The sequence below is a fragment of the Mustela lutreola genome, chromosome 1 (genome assembly GCF_030435805.1).
Source record: "Mustela lutreola isolate mMusLut2 chromosome 1, mMusLut2.pri, whole genome shotgun sequence".
In the NCBI taxonomy this organism is placed as follows: Eukaryota; Metazoa; Chordata; class Mammalia; order Carnivora; family Mustelidae; genus Mustela; species Mustela lutreola.
Window position 1 is genome coordinate 275,274,833 of NC_081290.1, and position 22,279 is coordinate 275,297,111.

Below are 22,279 nucleotides of genomic sequence, written 5' to 3' on the forward strand. Positions count from 1 at the left end.
TGATACGCTTAATATATTTTGATAAAATTCCTGCAAAATCATCTCGTTCCTCTCAGTCATCTCCTATTGCTTTAGAAGAAGTTGACTGAAAAGGAAATATATGATTCTATCTGTTTATATTTAGTTCTTTCTGGCACCAACTGAAATGGAATGCTGTAATATTAAAAATCCAAATACAAAACCACTAAAAAAGATGGGGATTAAGGAAAATCTTGTTAACAAATCCTCAACCAGTGCATGGATTGTCTGCTTTGCACAGACCAAGAGATAACTAGAGCCTAGATCTATTCCAATTTGTGACAGTTGCTAAAGATTTTACTTGTGTATAGGGACTTTGTGTGGGTAGAAATTGTGACTATATGGGTAGACCTTATAAGCAAAATATAAGTCATACAAATGCTCACTACATGTTGTACACTGAGGAGGAAATTCTCAGTGGTGGTAGATGAAATGTTTCGTGGATATCAGCCACCCTCTTTTCCCAGCTACCCAAGTTCTAACTAATTTAGTCTAGGGCTAAAGCAGACATGGATGGGGCACCTGGGTGGCTCAGGAATTTAAGCATCTGACTCTTGGTTTCAGCTGAGGTCATGATCTCAGCATTGTGAGATTGAACCTGTCATTTGACTCCTCTGTCGGTACGGAGTCTGCTTGAAAGTCTCTTGCCCTCTCCCCCCGACCTTCGCCCTGCTTTCTCTAAAATAAATAACATAAATAATCTTAACCAAAAATTAAAGTGGTCAAGGTGGTTTAGGAAGCTTCTCTATGAAGGCTATTGTTAGGGTTGAACAATATGAAATTTCCCTCTAAAATTTCATCTGGCTTCTGTGACTACCAAGTACCAAATGTTTGTAGTTATTATGACTGCAAGAGATAACCCCAAGTTTCATGTGTAAAACAACTAATTTACTATAAACTTGGGCTCAATGGATCAGGAATTTAGACATAGTGAGGATGGCTTGTCTATGCCACATGACATCTGAGGTCTCAACTGAGTAAACACAAGGACTGGGAATGCCCACTAGCTAGCAACTGAAGACATCTGGTGTCATCTTGACTTACATGTCTGGCAGTTGCCACTGGTTGTAGGCCCAGACATCAGATGAACTATTGGCCATACAATTCTAAGTCTGGCCTCTACACATGGTATCTCTATATGGACCAGTTAGGAAATATTGCTATGGCTTTGTTTGGAAGCTGTCACACCAGCATTGAATGCCCAACATATTCACTCCTCAGGAAGTCCACTCACTGCTGAGATAGCAAGTTGATTACACTGAAAACCTTCCATCATGGAGGAAACCAAATTTGTCTTCACTGAAATAGACACTTATTCTGGATATAGATTTATCTTTCCTGCTTATAATGCTTGTACCAACAACACAATGCATTGACTTTTGGAATGCCTTATTCACCATCATACTATTTCACTTTGGATTGATTCTGATCCAGTAATGTATTTCTTCCAGTAAAGATGATTAGTAGTGGACATACACACTGAAATTCATAGATTCTACCACATACTCTGTTGAGTTCCTGAAATTTTATATATTGAATACCTAGATCCAAGTAACTCAGAAGGTGACTATTTAGAGATAGGGCCATTAAAGGGGCAATTAATTTACAATGAGGACTTTAGGGTGGGCCCTAACCCAATGTGGTAGGCATCCTTATAGGAGAAAATTTGGACACACAGAAAAAACACCAGGAATGTGTGTTCACAGAGAAGATCATGTGAGGACATATGGAGAAGGCAGCCTTCTGTTAAGCCAAAGAGATAGATCTTTGAAGAAAGTAAATCTGTCAGTAGTTTAACCATGGTCTTTCAGACCCCAGAAGTGATAGAAAATATATTTTTTGTTGTTCAAGCCATCCTATCTATGGTATTATTTTATGGCAGCCTCAGGGAACTCATTTATACCCCATTTATCTAGGTAACTGATTAGATACAATGAAGAAATGGTTTACCAAACACACCGCCAATCAAGAAATAGCACCCTGAAAAGCTTGAGTTATATTTTCAATGATGTGTTGACCAACAGATGGTTTTATTTCTCCCATAGCCATCATAAAGAGTTATAGAATCCTATGGAATTGAAGGATGTATTTGCAAGTGCCTCTTTTATTATTACACTAAAGTACTTTATAGTTCTATTTTTGTACCAAAAGTTTTCAGCTCATCTGGCCTTTAGGTTTTAGTTATAGATGTTTGGTTTCATGAGGGACCACAACAATTACTTTATTGAACTGGAAACTGAAGTTGCCACCTAGACACCATTTGGGGTCTCCATGCCTTTACTAAACCAAAAGATAAAAAGGGGTTGGAGGAATTGGTATTGATGATGAGATGACATCTGTTTGTTTGACACAATGGAACATGAATGATCACTATTTGGAACACAGCCCATCTCTTAAAATTTCTATAACTAATAGTAAATGTTAATTTAAAAAATGGCAGGACCATTAAAGATTCAGAATGTCAAGAATAAAAATTTGGCACACATTATTAGATAATGAACCCCAATAATAAAGGTTAACCTTAAATCAAAGGGAAGAGTGAGTAGGCAGTGCAAGGAAGAAAGGTATCAATGTTAACTTAAATCTAATGACCAATCATAGAAACAAGGACCCTTGTAGCAATGTAACAGTGTATTGAGTAATTTTAAAGCCTGTTCTTAATGTTACAGATCTTTCAGGAAGGATTATAACCTGAACTAGAAGAGAAACTTACACAAACTTAACTTTGTCCAAATGTTGAGAATATTATGTTTCATTTCTGGAAGGGAGAGAGGGAGACTAGGCTCAAATATCATATAGAAGAGTGTTTATGAATGCTGAATAGCTCATGTACCTATTGCCCTCAGCTCAAAAACCTACTATATATGCTCTCCTCTGAGATCATGGAAGTAAAATCTACCTGTATTTCTAATCTACCAGATAGTTTCCTATTGTTTCTACCAACAGGATTCACACTGTAGTGATAATGGAGTCAAGAGAAGGGGAAAAAAGACTTCATAAATGTTCAAGATAAAATATCAAATTAAGAAGTACTTGGGACTGGCGTGTGAGGAGATTAGATCTGGTTCTAACCAGAATGAAATGAAAAAATAACTGAAAATTGTCCAATCATCAATAATAATATAATAACTTTGTGTGGTGACAGATGATAATTAGACTCATTGTGAGGATAATTTCAAAGTGTACAAAATATTGAATCACTGTGATGTATACCTGAAGTTGACAGGATGTCATATGTCAATAATACTTCAATAAAAAATACAAAAAAATCTTTAAAAATAATAAATTTATACAGTCAGTAGAGGTCTGAGGAAATGCTAAAGATTCTGAGCTCCAACCTGTGGTTGGCTTTTGCAGTCATGATATACTCTGTGTATATCATTTCTTCTTACTTCTAAGGCTCAAGATAGTATCCTAAAATGAAATTCTAGAATGTTCTTAATATAAGTTACTTCCCTTCCCCAAACAAATGATGATACCACATTTTCTTCACAACATTCTTCATTTCCATGTTTCTCAGTGTGTAGATCAGAGGGTTAAACATGGGGGCAATGATGGTGTAGAAAAGAGCAAACACTTTGTCTTCCGGAAAAGTTGAAGGGGGCCGAATGTAAACGAAGAGAACAGGCACAAAGAACAGAACCACAACTGTGACATGGGAACTGCAAGTGGAAAGAGCTTTGGAGCGGCTCTCTGCAGGGTAAGCCCTAAGGGTGTATAATATCAGAAAATAGGACACCATCAAAATCACAAAAGTCACCAGAGCAATCAGTCCTGAATTAACAAAGACCAAGAGACCAATTCTGTCCGTGTCCGTGCAGGCCAGCTTCAGTAAAGGATACACGTCGCAGAAGTAGTGATCGATCTCATTGGGGCCACAGAAGGGTAGGAAGATGGTGAGGAGGAACTGACTGGCAGAGTGGATTAAGGCCCCAGTACAGCAGGCTGTGATGATTGCGTGACACCTCTCTCTGCTCATGATGACAGTGTAGTGCAGGGGCTTACAGATGGCCACGTAGCGGTCATAGGCCATCCCTGTGAGGATGAAGACCTCCACGCCTCCAAATAAATGTGTGGTAAAAAGCTGTGTCATGCAGTTACTGTAGGAAATGGTCTTCCTTTCTGCCAGTAAATTAGCCATTAGTTTAGGTGTCACTGTTGTGGTGTAGCAAAGGTCAGAGAGTGAGAGGCAATTAAGGAAGAAATACATGGGTTGGTTCATTAGTGGACTGCACGTGATAGAAATTATTATGAGCAAGTTTCCCACCCAAATGGCAATGTAGCAAAATAAAAATAATACAAAGCAGAGGATTTCAATGTTCTTGTTTTGAGAGAGTCCCAAGAGAATAAACACAGTGACGTTATTCTTAGTTTCCATGATCCAGGGCCCTAAAAATTCTTAACGGTCTCCTGAAAAGACATATTGCACAAGTCAGTGTCGGACATGTGCGTGGAGAATATAGATGATGACACTGACATCATGAAATTCTATTTAATGGATATGATATGATATGATATATATATATTTTTTTCTGGTTAGTCTCATGAAGATTTCCATAAGTCAATTTTTCAGGACATTATGTTCAATCCTGACATTATGTTTTATAAATCAATTCAATCAGTAAATTTTAAAAAAATGTTTAAAAATTATTATTAGTTGCCAAATGTTTTTCAATTATAAAGGAATATACAACAAAGTTCTCATAAAGGATATTTTTCTGGGTCCTTCCAAACACACATTTGTTAAAGAGGCAAGTATAAGTCATTAAAGTTGCTGTTAAATGATATAGAAGCAAATGTTAAGCTTGACTGTGGTCACTAGCAGACTATGTACAAACAAAATAGTTTCAGGAGGAGGTAGAAAATGAAACTAAACATTTATACAATACAAACATATTTACAAAGTGGAAGATAAAAAGCCTCTGTAGGAGGCCTCTGAGTTTCAATAATTTTTTTTATTAATTTTTTTATTTTTTATAAACATATATTTTTATCCCCAGGGGTACAGGTCTGTGAATCACCAGGTTTACACACTTCACAGCACTCACCAAAGCACATACCCTCCCCAATGTCCATAATCCCACCCCCTTCTCCCAAACCCCCTCCCCCCAGCAGCCCTCAGTTTGTTTTGTGAGATTAAGATTTTTTGATGGCTTGTTCATCTTTACTTACTGATTTAGGACAGTAAGATGCTGATCTTTTGTATGAAATGTTTATTTTTATATAGGATATCAATACAAATCCTATACTTAAATGAACCACAGAATAAAGAGAGAGTTAAAACTAAAATGATGAGGCACCTGGGTGGCTCAGTGGGTTAAGCCTCTGCCTTCAGCTCAGGTCATGGTCTCAGGGTCCTGGGATCTAATCCCCTGTTGGGCTCTGTTCAGTGGGGAGCCTGCTTCTCTCTCCACCTCTGCCTTTCTCTCAGCCTACTTGTGCTCTCTTTCTCTCTGTCAGATCAAATCTTCACAAAAAAATAAAACTAAAAGGAAGAACTCAAGGCAGTTTACCTTTGTGGTTTTTCTCTGACTCAATGTAGCATAATTTACAAGTCAATTTCTTCCCAATGGTATGAATTATAGTATGAATTTCTATTCGATATTCATCCAAAGCATATCTTTTGCCAAACCCTTAAAGAATATTGGCACTTCAGAATTCAAAGAAAAAATGTATAGGAAAATGTTTATATGAAGACAAACATTTGGGACCAAGCCTCCACTACTAATTATACCAGTGTGTGACTTTGGATACCAATTTTTTTTTTTATTTAAATCATCTTCTTTTTAAAATAAAAAAAATCTGACTGAACGTTGACACAAAATGGTTGAGAAACTGTAAAAAATGAAGAAATGACTCTTGCTTTATTGACCATAAGAGTATAAGTGCTAGAATTACCAAATCAGTGAGGCTATCAATAATGAAGTCTAGTAAATATGACTCCTTGTAGAAAATAAAATTTTAATGCCATAATTTTTTTTTTTGCCATAAAATTATTTTGAGCAGGAAGGTAACTTTGAGATTGGCACTAACCTAATCTCCTAGTTCCAAATAGAAGGGATTCTAATAGAAAGTATGTAGAAAATACAGGGACACCTGGCTGGCTTAGTGGAGGGAGAAACTCTTAATCATGATATTGTAAGTTTGAGCCCCATTTAGGGTATAGAGATTACTTAAAGAGAATCAATTAAAAAAAAAAAAGGAAAGAAAATATTGAAAATTTCCTGATAAAGTATACATAGATCACCTAACTAATATTTAACAAAACAGAATTTGAAATTAGAGTTTTCTTAATCTAGAGCCTGAGTCCATACCTGGAACAGAAGAAATTTAATGTTAAAATCCCCTTTCCTCCAATTACCTAATTATTTCATGCAATACCAGACAACCTCCAAAATCGTGATCCTTAAACTATTTCAGCCATTCTAATCTTGATATGCAGATGACAAAATGAGATAATAAATTATGACAAACTATCTTAGTCTATAAAATGCAGAAAATATTCAAACAAAACTGCAATCTCAATCTGTTCCTCTCTCCTGCATATGTAGCCCAATTACAAAGAGTAAGAATAGAGAATAAAAATCTCTGTTATTTTAGAGAATGCAATTTATTCTTAGAGAATACAATGCACTGAATGTTGTCATGTCCTTGGATACGCTTCTCCAGCCATAAATAGCTCCTCTGTAAGAGCAGTGGTTAGAAGAAAGAGGTCATCATTTACTCCCTGCTGTAGTTCTCCCCTCACTGTAGGAACTTGTGTTCACTTGTCCTAGAGGCCCCTTCTTAAAAAAGGTAAATCTAGTCTTGAAAATTTATATGTTTCAGTTAAGATTTTGCTTAAACTTTGGGCTTTCTGCTATTGTCAAAATTTTGAAAACCTTGATCATAATGTACATAATAAATTCGGGGTTTCCCATGAATCATCATATGGCCTCATTTCATTACTTTACTACACTATCAGTAGGTTTAATAATTTGCATATAAGCTTGCAATTTGAGCATCCCACATGCATAACATAAACATTTTAAATTCTCCCAATAATTCTGAGAAGTATTTCTAATTAGCTCACTTATAAAAAGTAACCTACCCATAGAGAAAATAAGTAATTAGCCCAAACCCATAGACATAATTAATAGAGTCTGGCAATCTGAAACAACAAATCTCATTTAGTAATATACTTAGCAAAACATTATGTGATTGCCATACTTACTGATGCTTAGTGTATACTCAATAGGTATTGTATACTCTAATGACTTAAAAGAGTACCTCACTGACCCCAATATTTCCATATTTAACTTATGTCAAACTAAACCCAATATAGTCTTAAGTTTTGTTACCCTAAATTCCCAAAGGACAGAAAGAAAGTCTTATATTCTGTCTTCAAATACTGAGTGTTTGCACAAATTTCTTTTTAATTTCTTTTTAGCGTAACAGTATTCATTGTATTTGCACCGCACCCTGTGCTCCATGCAATCAGTGCCCCCCTTAATACCCACAACCTGGTTCCCCCAAACTACCACCCCCCGCCCCTTCAAAACCCTCAGATTGTTTTTCGAAGTCCATAGTCTCTCATGGTTCACCTCCCCTTCCAATTTCCCTCAACTCCCTTCTCCCCTCTATCTCCCCATGTCCTCCATGCTATTTGTTATGCTCCACAAATAAGTGAAACCATATGATAATTGACTCTCTCTGCTTGACTTAATTCACTCAGCATAATATCTTCCAGTCCCGTCTATGTTGCTACACAAATTTAGCTTTCAGTTCTCGTCAGGTATCCGTGATCTGTACAATCTTTGGCATGTACTGTTTTTTTTTTTTCTCAGATCATCACATTGGCAATGGATAAGTACATCATTGGTGGGTACATCTATCTCCTGAGACTGTTGTGAGATAAAATGTGGAAGTCACCCAGTACATTGTAGGGACTTCATAAATATTTCTAATTATTTTACCTTTGTTCTGTATCTTGTCAAATACAGGTTACCGATTATTTAACCAATAGTCAGCAAATGTTTGTAAATAATTAAAAGAAATAGCTTCAATGATTAATTAATACTTTATACAGATTAAATGATCTGTAAATAAAATACTCCATACTTGAAATTATTGTCCTAAGGCTTATTCCCAGAAACAAGGGCAGGCAACAAAATTAACAGAGATAAGATAAATAGAGACAAGTTTTGAGTTATTTTCAACTGATTTTTTTGGTGAGCTGTGTAGGGTCTTAGGTTAACTTAATTCTTGAATTCTTGGAGCTTCTTTGTTTGTTTGTTTATTTGTTTTGAGGAAGAAGAGATCAAAATCATGAGAGGGTTAGTGCAGGGAGTATATTTGTCCTTTCAATTTGGGCTTCATCACTTTCCTAGCAACCTGTGAATCACTTTTTCTTAATCAATGCTTTTTCAGCTTCCCCACTCCCCAAAAGTTCTAAAAATGTTTTGGGTTTCTTTTTAATTTGAAATTTCATATCTAACTATCACTTATCTAAGCATCTTATCTAAGCAAATTTCTTATCTAAGCATCACTCCCCATTGTTGTCTGCCTGTATCTTAGAATGTTGTATGGCACTTTCAATGGGCAGCACTTTGAATTTATCATCCCCTCAACCTCAAAACAAGCTAGTCTATAAAATTCAGAGAAGATGCCCGTATTCAACTTTAACTGAAAGTCAGTCAGCTAGCTGTACAATGGAGGCAAAATATACTTAGCGGATCTCACACAGTCAGGCAGGATAATGGGAAGGGAAGAGAAATAATTCACCTCATGTTCCTTCACTTTTTGTGGATCCATTCCGACTTCTTCCTTCTGGTGTCCCCCCTTTCTTCACTGAAATTCTGCGAAGCAGGCTCACTGAAAGAAGGCTCCCCATGGACCAGGGCTTGATACTGTCCAGAGCATTTCATGTCAGCTTCTTGAATTCATATTTCAGTCAGTGCAACCATCAGCCATTCACAGAAAGAAAGCTGGTATTATTTTAAAGACAACTGACATCACTCAACCAACATTCCCACAATGAGTCATATATTCAGAGTGACAGTTGGAAGTCAAATGGAATAATTTTATATCCAAAGGAATCAAATCACAATCTATATTTTCATCATTAAAATTACCCCTAGAGATGCCCAAGCCCACATGATTAATTAATACTTTATAGAGAGTGCATTATAAATTACTTTCTCTTATCCTAGAGCACTATTCTTTCCAAGAAGTTTGGGTTTACCTTCCCAAACAGAAGTTCACCAGGTTGATTTCCTTTAGATCTAAGTTGACAAAGTGCAGCTAGGATCGAATCCGGATTATAAACAGTGTGCAAACCACAATTAATATTGCATGCCATTTAGGAATTTGTCATTAGAAATTCCTCCAGGGCGCCAGGGACCATATTCTCCTGCACTTAAGGAATTCTGCGATGAAAACAAACTTGAGGTCCTAATCCTTTCTCTGATCTCCATAAACTGACAGAAGTTTAGACATCCTTGGCCCTCATGGTAACTAATGGTCTTCATCCCTGCTCAAAAACTGTCTTTAAGAGAATGACAATGAGTTATAGAGTACTTCCAAGTATATAGGAAAATTATAAACTAATAGAGCTTAGTATTATTTTTGGTTTAGAGAAAAATAAAGATTTATTTTTAGAGAAATACTGAAAAAGAGTAGGAGCAGGGATAGGGGCAGAGGGAGAGGGAGAGAAACCTCAAGCAGGCTCCCCACTGACCAGGGCTTGATCTCAGGACCGGGAGATCAGGAGCTGAGTAGAAATCAAGAGTTGGACGCTTAAGGGACTAAATCACTGAAGTGCCCCTGATTTAGAACATTTTTTAAAAGTTATTTGAAAAAGAAAATTTGCATTTGACAAAATCTGCATTTGAAAATCTTTAAATGAGCGTTTGCTGGGAGTCATACACTAAGTACTCCCGTTTAATCTTCACAAAGACTCACTTTGTTCTTATTTGAGCCACAACAAAACTCTGTAACAGCTAAGATAAATACTTGACTAAAGTCACTAGGCACAGAGGAGATTGCAGATCAATATCAAGAGAATAGTTAGTCCTTAGGAAGTTGAGCAGTGAGGACAGGATGGTTGACTCTGGAGATGATGGTAGTGTTCCAATTTTTTATTCATATGGAGATTACAGGGGTTTTTCCTGCCCAGTTCTCTACCCCAACCCCAGCGCTCTTCTCTCTCTCTCTCTCTCTATGTGTCTCTGTGTATTCTATTTCATAAGTTAAATATGAGAAAATACATAGCAAGACAACTCTAAAAACATATTCAAGGCAATAGCAACCCAGGGATAGAGTGTGAAGTTGGATTTGCCTTCAGAGAATTAACTTGAAAGCAAGTCTAGGTGTTTCATTTTGGTCCAGTCTATTCCCACTCTCCTAAGGAGATCTGGTTTTTTGTTTGTTTGTTTTGTTTTGTTTAACCTTATTGAGGAATCATTGACAAATATATTGTATATATTCGAGGTAAACAGTATGATGATTTTATATGCATATACATTGTGGAATAATTACAAATACATTATTACCATCATTTTATATAGTTCACTACTATTTGTGTGTGTGGCAAGAAAGCTTAAAATGATCCACTCTCATCAGCTTTGAAGTAGACAAAACTGTATTATAAACTGTTATCACCATATTGTGGTTACGTCCTCAGAACTGACTCTGCTCCTAACTCAAAGTTTCTACCGTTTGACCTAGATCGCCCCACTGAAACGTGATTTAACACATTCACATTCTAACACTTTATTCAAAGAAAACTTCCCCAGTCTAGGTCATGTTTTCACCATTATTCTTATTCTCAGCCCAGAACTTCTGTGGGATGCCCAATGAGCTCCCAGTCCTCTCCAAACCACGCCATCATCTCCAGGCTCTGCTCTGCAGCCCCTACCCCTGAATCTTTCTGGCTTTACTTCCTCACCAAGGAAGAGCATTTGCTCCCATCAACTCACCGTCCTCCAACGTGGAGGTGTCATTACAAAAGTCTTACAAAAGTCTTAACAGTTATGGTAGCACTTAAGAAGTCAATGTACCATAATGGGCTATGACTTAGAAATGATGAATGAGTTAATAGTCCCTCATAAGGCACAGCAGGAAGAAAGCTGTTGAAAGAAGACTATGCTCTTGATAAAGGCTATTGTGATGTATTGTAAAAAGTCTAGCTGGGTTTATTCACGCAATATGTTACATTAAGTTTGGATAGAATCTGGGAGACTCCAAAGGTAATTAAATGTGCATTTGCTAACTGCCTATCTTGTATAGTTAATCCTAGATTTTAGCAGTCTGGGAGAATTTATTATAAATTATGTTTTTCTAAATAAAATAGTATCTTTTCTGTGGGTTCCTTTCTTCTATAAGATGGGTGAGAAGAGAGCATCGTGAAGACAGCACCGTTGAGAAAAGAATATGGAAATAGTCATAGGACTTCTGTTGTAGATGGTTAATGTCTTAAGTAATAGTTATCCCATGTGTCCTAGCCACTAATCAATTTCTCAAATGCCATTTCAATTTATCATTTCATATTTAAGTGACACTAATAGCTTTACTTATCAGTTATATTTTATAAATGAATAATACAAGATGCTAGTTGTTTGCTGATTTGACCAAGAATCAGATCGTTAAAAAATGGTAGACTGACATGCAAATCACAGTGTAGGACTCCTGGTTTGATGATCATTTTTCTCCCTAAGTGCTATTAAGGTGGCTCTTCAGGATGAAGACAAAATATACCAATTATTTATATTCTGACTTTAAGTTTTTTATACAGATTAATCACTTATGATGTTATGAAATTCTTTAATAAAGTAAAACATTTGCTCTAATAGAACTTGTGGGTAGTAAATATTAGGCTGATATGAAAGTATCTTTTTATTTTTTGCATTAATGAAAAACAATAGGACTAAGAGTAAGACTTATCATTCACATTCTTTTTCTCTCAAAGCCTGTAGATATTCCTACACTGTCTTTTACTCTGAGGTACAAGTGATGTAGTTGAAGCCACCACAATATTCATTTTTTTCTTAATAATTTGTCTACATTTTATTTTATATGATTCTTTTTGCACATAAGTGTGCTATAATTTGCATTTCTTATCATTTTCTCTCCATTTCCTGCCTCTTCATTTTTTAAAAAGATTTATTGATTTATTGTAGAGAGAAAGAAAGCACAAGTGGAAGGGACCGAGGGAAAGGAGAGAGTTTCAAGCATACTCCAAGCTGAATGTGGAGCCTGAAAGCAGGGTTGATTCCATGCCCCTGAGATGACGACCTGAGCCAAAATCAAGAGTTGGATGCTTAAGCCACTGTGCCACCCAAGTGCCCCCACTTTCCCCTTTATGTTGCTGTTGAAATTATTTTTTTTAATCTGATTGCATTTCATTGTCAAATATTCTTCATGTATTAGAAATACTCCCCCTTGATAGTGTTACACTATTACCAATCTTCTTATGAATGTCAAATCTTTTTCATAAAGATCTTAATTATCTGCATTCTACTAATGATAAAAAATATTTACATACATTGTTTTCTGGTTTTCCTGGGAAATTTTTCTCCAGAATACCTATAGACAATATGTTCTATTCATGGATGACGGTAGTATATATTTTAATGTCAAAAAAACCTGTGTTTTATTACTTCCGTTCTCACTTTAGGATGAAAAAAAAAAAAAAAATATATATATATATATATATATATATATGAATAATGCTGAGGGAAAATTTCTATCTTGAAAAAGTTCAGTTGACCCTATTCCTTGTCCATAAGGATGAAAATGGAATGTATTTCTCAGGTCTACATGTCAAGTCAAGCTGACGTGCAGTTTCTCCCAAATGCACCATTTTGAGGTCATTCAACAAATCCTACTCTACTGGAAGGGATATGGTCTACTACTTTTCTCATCTTGTCTTTCCACATTGTAAGTATCTGTGATGTAATAACCATGACAACAGAAATGAAAATTCCCCTCTTTCCCTTTGTCCCTATCTATGACATGTTAAGGGAGGTGGGAGGGGGTGTGGCAGCTCCCACAGGGCAAGTATGAGCGCCTCTTTTTCTTTGCTTTTTCTTTGGTTTAGAATCAAGTTATCTGCATGGATTTTTTCATCACACAATTTATTTCAGATAAGATTTAGATAATTTCCTACAGAAAATAAAGCTCAATAACAAAAAAAATTTTCTTAATTTCTGAAAACCACTTTTAATATCCATCTCTACAGAATGCCAAAATGTTGTCAAATCTTCATGTATAAATTTCATATTCAAATAAATATTAAAGTTCACAAGCAGCCTCAAAGCTTCAGAAATGCTTACTGTATGTGACATAGCCACCATCATTCCTTTAGCCCAGAATATTTTTAATATACTTGTGTTCCTACCCAATCCCAGTTCCACTAGTAAAATACTTATCAAATAGTAAGTCTAATTACTGATAATTCTGCAGTTTATCATCTCTGACATTCATTAAGTGAATGTCATTGGTTTCATTGTCATTAAGTGAATTCATTGGTTTCAATGATCTAAATGATCAGAGCTCTCTGATTTCAACTTCATTTTTGCTCCTGCATGAAGATTTCAGCATTTATTGAGTAGGACAAGTCAATTATGTTTTTCTTCTGAAAATATCCTTTGACACCAAACCCTTCTCATGGCTTTTTTCATCTCTGTATTTCTCAGGGTGTAGATTAGGGGATTGAACATAGGCGCAATGATGGTGTAAAATAGAGCAAATATTTTGTCCTCAGGGAAACTGGTAGGAGGTCGAAGGTAGACAAAGATTAAAGGTCCAAAACATAGGATCACCACAGTGATATGAGACCCACAGGTAGAGAGAGCTTTGCGTCTTCCCTCAGCTGAGCGATTTCCTAAACTGAATAATATAACAACATAAGACCCAAACAAGAGAACAAAGGTTACTAAAGTGACCATTCCTGAATTGGCAACCACAAGGACCCCAGTGATGTAGGTATCAGTGCAGGCAACTTTCAGCAGAGGGAAGATATCACAAAAGTAGTGATCGATTTCATTAGGACCACAAAAGGGCAATTGGATTGCCATCAATAATTGAGGAAAAGAATGGAGAGCCCCGCCAGCCCACGCAGCCAAGACTAGGAGATGGCACCTTGTCCTGTTCATGATAAGCAGGTAGTGGAGAGGTTTGCAGATGGCAGCGTAGCGATCAAAGGCCATGACGGTAAGAATGAGGATTTCAATCATTCCCAGGAAGTGCAAGGCAAAGACCTGTAACATGCAGTTATCATAAGAGATGGTTTTTCTAGCCAGTAGCAGGTCACCAATCAGTTTGGGTGTCACACAGGAGGTGTAGCAAATGTCCATTAAGGCTAAGTGGCTGAGGAAATAGTACATCGGTTGGTAAAAAAGGTCACTACAGCAAACAGAGACAAGAATTAGGAGATTTCCCAGCAAGATGGAAACATAACAAAATAAGAAGAAAGCAAAGCAAAATTTTTGTATGTTCTGGTTATAGGAAAGTCCCAAAAGGATGAATTCTGAGATGTTTCTCTGACTTTCCATAAATTGTGTATTATGCACAAATAACTATCTGAAAAAGAAAAAAAAATTGGATGAAAACATTGACAATGTAAACACAATCATATAAGATCTCATAACAAAATATAAACCTAATTCAACAAATCACAATGGCTAATTTATAAACCAATATTATTACATGTTTTCCCTTTAGGAATCAAAACTGATTTTGCAATGATTTTTAAAAATTTTTTCAAGCATTCTCTCATTTTGAAATACTAAAAATACTTTTGATTTAATTTTGAAAATGTAATGATTTAAAAATTACTATTTTCTAACATGAAATTGTGCCACTGTAGTTATAACCTTTAGGTAGTAGAGGCATTAATTTAATGCAGGAAATTTATTTTACTTATCATTTTCCATTGTGTTCTTTATTCACAGCAGGCTTTTGTTCTAGGTACCGTTCCTTTTCCCCACATGATATGGAACTTCCTCCTAAATGGGTTAGAGACAGAGGAGCAAGGATAGTGCATTGCATTTAAAAAAGAGAGACACAAAAACACATCTGCTTAAATTGTGAGTTGGGTGATTAGGATTTCAAACAATATTATTTGAACTATAAGGGTGGGTGCGGGGTGTATATAATAGCTTGAGCTTGAGAAATCTATCTTGCTAGCTATGTTATAAGGCAAAAATACTTGAAAATCCAACAAAAAGTTTATTCCTTTTGTCAGTGAAATGTTGAAAAATAATTTCAAAAATATGTATATTTCTAACTTTTTAGTGTAAAAGAATGTTTGAAGGTAAACTCCATAACCATTAAATTTCATAATGTAAATAAAGAAAAAGACACTAATGGAAATTTAAGACATTCTAGTCTCCTTTTTTTTTTTTAAGATTTTATTTATTTATTAGACAGAGACACAGTGAGAGGGAACACAAGTAGGGAGGGGGAGACGTAGAAGTAGACTTTTTACCAAGCAGGGAGCCTGATTGGGGGCTCCATCCCAGGACCCTGGCATCATGAAGTGAGTCGAAGTCAGGCGCTTCAGGACTGAGCCACCTAGGAGCCCCACTAGTCTCCCTTTTTAACATGAAAGCATCAAGTTCTATCCTTAAAATTGTATACAAGTTATAGTTCTCCCATAATTTAATGTTTTTCTTATATCTTCATGTATATTGTTACCACTACAGTTGCAAACAATAACTAATTTATGAATCTATAATATTGCATTCATTTAGATAATTAAGCATAAAAACTGAAACTGAGATAAATTTGAAAATACTTATCAAATAGAAAGTCTAATTACAAGAATGATTTAAGTACTAAAATACTCATCTACTACCACCATATTCCTTTCAGTGTAGAAGAACAGATTAAGAGAATCTAAATGACTATCCCATATTAAAGAGCCAATAAACTGAAATATTTATAAAGTATATGTCCTAATTCTTATTCTTTCAGTGTAGCTTCCCCCAGGAAAGGGGCATGCATCAGAGAATATAGCAGTGGAGGAATTACCATAATTTTCATCTCTTGAGAGATGACAGACTCCAAGATCACTATAAAATTTAAGCAGGGGAAATACATGACATTTTTTTTTAATCTTCAAAACATTAAACATAAAAATGAAGAACATCATTTGTAACATCACTAAAGCAATGCAGACAGAATTAGAAATGATGGGGAAGAAAAAGTAAGGTAGAGGACAGACCACTTTTATTCAAGCTTCCTTTATACTACTGAGGAGGGAGCAGAAGGCTGGCTGAGGACAAAGCAAAAGGCTGACACCTGGCCATCTCCTCCTCACTCCCACTCCTGGGTGGGACCAATGTGACATTCTTTAAGTCCCAACTATGTTAATGATAATGGCTTGTTGCTGGCAAGACCTCAGGTATCAGGTACCTTGTGGATCCTCTTTAGCATATGAAAGTTTTATTGAAAACTCCCTTTCCCTTACCTTCCCCCAACCCCATGTACATAACCTGCCATCCCTCACAACTCAGGGCAGCATTTCTTCTTGTCCGTGGGTCCTATCCCTGTGGCCAAAAGAGGAGGCTTTAACCCATTGAGCCACCCAGGAGCCCCTGAACACTTAATTTTAAGAAAATGGTCTTTTTCCATGCTACCAAAATTAAATTAAAAAGCCAGTCTGTAATTTTGTAGTCTGCCTAACAGTCCTGTACTCTCCTTATGAGTTACCACCAGCTTTGTAAAACCGCATTCTCCTATACCTTAACCCGGGTCAGTCTATACTAACTACATATATTTCTATTGATGTACTCAACATGTGCCTTACTACAAACTTACTTTACCTGATTCAGGTGAATCTAAAAAAATTGGAGAGATGCTAATTTCAGGGATGGGATTTTCTTCAAAGATTGGAAGCTGGAAAGTCACTGGCAGTCTAAAGATTTCACTATGTTCACATGTATTTTTCAAAAACACAAATTCTGTTTGTAATATACAATAAAGACTAAATATTGCTTTTTCTTACTCTTGTTTAAATCTGAATATACCACACCAGAAAGTATCATGCTTAAGATAACAGAATAAGTGTCAAATAGATCTAATGAGCCTAAAATAGGAGGTTATAAGTGTGATTACCTGAGCATCAGTTGTGCATGTTCTTCAGGTTTTCAGTTAGTCAGGAAAATGTCTTGGTCACACATATGCCCCCTTTAGTTACATAGTTTGTTTGCCTTTCACTGGCATTTAAATCTGAAAATGTGAGAATACAAAGCACTGATTCAAACAAATCTCAGTAAATTCTCTAAAAATATCTATTATTATCACTTTCCTTGACTTTGCAGGAAGGAAGTTCCTATCCTTTTGCAAAGAGGGTGAAAATATAAATATCACTGCAAACTATCCTGATTCACAGAGAAATATGTGTCCACTTCACAGGAAAGTGATCTAAGATTTTAAATACAGATATAATTCCCTGACCCCTGTTCATACTTAGAAGTAAACAAGAGCATTTTGGATTGTCTGCTAGGGCATCCTACATATCTTTGCCCTAGAAGTCAGGTCTTTCAGGTTTATGCCTGCAAGCCATTTGCTCTCCAAGGGCCAAATAAAAACTGAGAAGAGATCATAAGAACTTTTTTATTTTGAAATTTACAGACATTGTGTTCCCAGGAGTAGTTCTTAAAAGATCCTCAGTAAAGAACACTGTCCAAGTTTATATTCCCTAGCCTCCTGGGAATTGTCAGGCTTTCAATTTATTTCCATTTTTACATTAGCCAAGCTCTGGGCACTGTGTCTCTAGAGGTCACTATTGTTATACAGATCCAGAGTAGTTAAAGAACTTCTGCCTGTTTGGGCTAATTTCTTCCTCTGAAAAGCCAGAGGGAAAAATTGGTAACACTATGAGAGCATTGGTTTGTTTTAGAGAAATCTCTATTTCTACAGTGGAGAAGGTAAAAGAAAATCAGAGAGATAATGTCCAGACAACAAGAGTCATTAACAAAAAAAACATGAGATGAATCACAGTGAACAAGTCAATGACTTGTCACACCACTTTTCTCCTGGACCAGCACCCACACCCAATAGTAATTAACTCTCACTGCTGCAATGGAGGGTTGGATTGTTAAGAAGAAGGGAAAAATAAATAAATAAAAAATAAAGAATAGATTAAAAATTAAAATAAATCCCCACTCTTATTTATCTATGAAAAGCACTCATAGGATTTGTTGAAAAATATTGGAGAGGATAACCAACCAAATAGGTACAGCTCTGATTCTCATTACTACCAGGCACTTTCCTTTGTGTGGTTGCAGTGCTGCAAGGTACACAGACTCAGAATCATGTGCACTGAAATTCAGGTGGCCTCCCTTCTTGGAAGGCAGCCATGCTCACCACTATATGACCAACGCAGGTGGCCTCCTTTCTTGAACAGAAAATCCATGTATGTGTGTAGTCATATGACTTCAGATAATCAGTGTTTTATAGCATCCCATCTAGAACAACTCACATAGTAAACTAATCATAATATTTATAAGCATTTTTAAATTCCTATATGTTAATCACTGTATTAAGCATTTCAAATACATTATCTGATTTAATTATTAAAAAATTTCCATGGGACTTATTGCCCTTATTCCTCAAATGGGGGAAAAAAGGAATCTTCTAGAGATTAAATAGCTTGCTCAAGATAATAGAGCTGGTTTCCAAAATAATAACAATATATCTGGTCTTCATAACTTTTGTTGCACTAAAAGGTATGGCAACATTACATAAAGGTTGGGAAGAGAGAAATGGAAGGATATTATTGTAATGCTATTATACTATACATAAAGTGGTATCATGAGAATGCTCAATTGATTCAAGGGAAGAGAAGCAAAAAAAAAGAACAAATAGAATTAATAGAAATTTATTACAAGATGATAGACTTACACTCCAACTTATCAATAATCACATTATATGGGAATAGTCTAAGCAGTAAAGTTAAAAGGCCTCATAGGATATACAAACAAAACAAAGCAAAACAAAAACAAACAAAAAAGCCAGGCAACTTAACTATACTCTGGAAACAGAAAATTATGTATTTTACATAGGAAGATACAAATAATAGATTAGAGGTAAAAGGACGGAAAAGATAAATAATGCTAATGCCAATGAAAGAGGGAAAGGCTTTTCAATTATCAGAGAAAATTTAAGAGCAAAAAATATTATGAAAGATAAAAAAATTCATGTCATATGATAAAGGGGCCAACTAATCAAGGAGACATAACTACCTAAATATTTATGACCCTAATAACAGGGCTATCAATTCATAAAACAACAACTTACAGAATCTTTAGGAAAAATAAACAAATTCACAATATGGTTGAATATTTCAGAATACATCTATTAATAATTAATGGAACAAGTACACAGAAAATCAGCAAAGATATTAGTAGACTTGAGCAAAACCATCAACTAACTGGCTTGACTTGATTGTCTCTATGAAATACTTCATCTAACTCTAGCAGAATACATATTCTTGTCAAGTTAGCTAAAAGCTTTGACTAGGATACATCATTATTCTGGTCCATCAAGTAAGTCTCAGTAATAAAAGGACTCTAACCCTTCTTAGTATTTTCTCTGACCACAGTGGAATCAAATGAAAAATATTAAAAAGAAATCTAGAAAATATCTGGAAATTATATAAGGCACTTACTTCTAAGTAACTTCCTGGATCAAGAAGAAATCAAAAGGGAAATTAGAAAGTAGCTTTATATGAATGAAATTGAAAATAAAATATATCAGAGTTTGGGGTCCTGGTAATACAGAACTTGGAGGGAAATTTATTGCATTAAACATCTAAACTGGAGGGGCACCTGGGTGGCTCAGTTGGTTAAGCAGCTGCCTTCGGCTCAGGTCATGATCCCAGCGTCCTGGGATCGAGTCCCACATCAGGCTCCTTGCCCCTCAGGGAGCCTGCCTCTCCCTCTGACTCTGCCTGCCACTCTGCCTGTGCCCTCTCTCTCTCTCTCTCTCTCTCTCTCTCTGACAAATACATAAAATCTTTAAAAAAAAAAATCTAGACTGGAAAAGAATAAAGGGTTCAGATTAATGTCCTCAGCCTCCAGGTTTAAATTAGAAAAAGAAGAGCAAATTAAGCCACGTGAAAAGAAGGGAATAATGAAGATCAAAGTAAAAATCCATGAAAAACAAAAGAGAAAAACAATAAGGAAAATTGAAAGCAAAAAAATCTGTTTGAGAAATTCAATAATGTTGATAAACCTCTGTCCAGAGTGACGGAGAGCAAAGGGAAGAAGACACAAATTACCAATATCAAGAATGAGAGAAGTGATATTACTACAAATTTTGCAAATACTGAAAGATTAATCAGAGAACAATATAAGCAATTTTATGTCTAAAAATTCAACAATTTAAGGGTGCCTGGATGGCTCAGTCACATAAGCATCTGCCTATGGCTCAGGTAATGATCCCGGAGTCCTAGGATCAAGCCCTGCATCAGGCTTCTTGCTCAACAGAGAGTCTGCTTCTCTCTCTCCCTCTGCCTGCACTCTGCCTTCTTGTGCTCTCTCTCTCTCTCTCTGTCAAATAAATAAATGAAATCTTTAGAAACATAAAAATAAAAATAAAAATTCAACATCTTAGATGAAAATCTTTAAGATGGGCAAAAGATTGAAAAGACATATCCCCATAAAACACTGCACTCTTTTCACCATGTCAAGTAAGTGCATGAGAATCTGCTCAATATCACTAGCTATTTGTGAAACGCAAATTAAAACTGCAATGAAAAGCCAGTTCACACCTTGTAAGATGGCTAAAAATAAGAAAATTTGTATAGGAAGAGTGGAAGAGAAGTGGGAACACTCATAACCTTCCTCTGGGGATATAGCTTTGAAAAGACAGTTTTGTGGTTTCTTCACATGTGAAACATACAGCTGCATATGATCAACCATTCAACACCTTAGGATTTACCTGACAGAAGTGAAGCATACAGTTCACACAGAAACTTGTGCATAAATGTCTGCAAGCAGGTTTGTTTGGAGTAGCCTAAACTTGGAATGAGCCAAATTCCAAAGAGCAGAACTGTGGAATTTGCAGGGTAGAATCCATGCAGCAATGAACATGGAATGCACATCTGATGTGTGTAATGATATGGATTAATCTCCAAATAACCATATGGAAAGAAGCTAGTGAACATAGATTATATACTGCATGATAAATTTATGTAAAAATCTAGAGAACACAAACTAATCTATAAAGACCCAAAGCAAATCACCAGGTATCAGGGAAAACTTTTCAGAGGGCTGGATACTCTCCCAGTCTTGATTATGGTGATGGAGTCACAGGTTTATGCTTGTGTCCCAACTTGATCAGATTGTACATTTTAAATATGTGCAGTGTATTGTAGAGCATTTATACTTCAATGAGAGTTTTAGAAGTAACCTAGGACTGAAGAAGAATACCCAAAGAATGAACTTGGAAAAGGGGTACCCTCCCCAAAATTGGGATTGGAAGAGTAGAGTTTGAAGCCATGGCCAGAACAGTCAGTCACCCAGCAAGTGGGAAGTGCTTTGGGAAAGCAAGAGCACAAACTGTTGTTTTTCTGATCATTTTCTTCCAACCACAACCCATGATGTTGTGGACAGGATCTTTCTTTTGTTTTTCTAGGCTTTATCTCACATGTTAGATAAGATGGCCTAATTTAATGTAATTTTAGGCTTACAAATACGCCTACTACTTCTCTCATTCTCCCTTCTGCCTGGCATCTATCTTCCTTCTCAGACTTCCTCCCTTTTTAATGAAAACATTCTGCACAACTTCTTTTACTGAGCATAGATTTGTAGTCAGATCTTGGTTATTTTTCACTGTTGTTCTATTGTACTGAAAAATCCTCATTTTACTCTTCTTGAAAAATTCAGAAGTCAAGGATAACATTTTCCTTTTAGTGCTTTCATGAAGCAATTCCATTTTCTTCTGTTTTCTACTCATATTATGATTGAAATATTGACTGGACATAGTGTTTTCTATGATTCTTGTTAAGAGCAAATCTTTTTGTGGGTGCCTGGATGGCTCAGTTGGTTAAACATCTTCCTTTGGCTCAGGTTCTTGGTCCCAGTGTCCTGAGATCAAGCCATGCATCAGGCTCTCCCTGCTCAGCAGATAGCCTGCCTCTCTTCTATCTTCCTCTGCTACCACTCTTGCTATCTCTCACTCTCTTTCTCTCAAATAAATGAATAAAATCTTTAAAAAGAGACAAATATATTTCTTTCCTGCAATTTTGTAAAGATTATTTTCATCAGTT

At 36.0% G+C, this 22,279-nt stretch overlaps 2 protein-coding genes across 2 annotated transcripts; both read right to left on the minus strand.

Moving 5' to 3' along the window:
• Positions 1–3,466: 3,466 nt before the first annotated feature.
• On the minus strand, positions 3,467–4,396 carry LOC131809000 (olfactory receptor 4P4-like). Its single transcript, XM_059135466.1, has one exon. The coding sequence runs from the start codon at positions 4,394–4,396 to the stop codon at positions 3,467–3,469; it is 930 nt and encodes a 309-aa protein (XP_058991449.1).
• Positions 4,397–13,616: 9,220 nt separating this feature from the next.
• On the minus strand, positions 13,617–14,552 carry LOC131822585 (olfactory receptor 4P4-like). Its single transcript, XM_059158875.1, has one exon. It carries the CDS (start codon positions 14,550–14,552, stop codon positions 13,617–13,619), a length of 936 nt encoding a protein of 311 aa, XP_059014858.1.
• Positions 14,553–22,279: the final 7,727 nt, after the last annotated feature.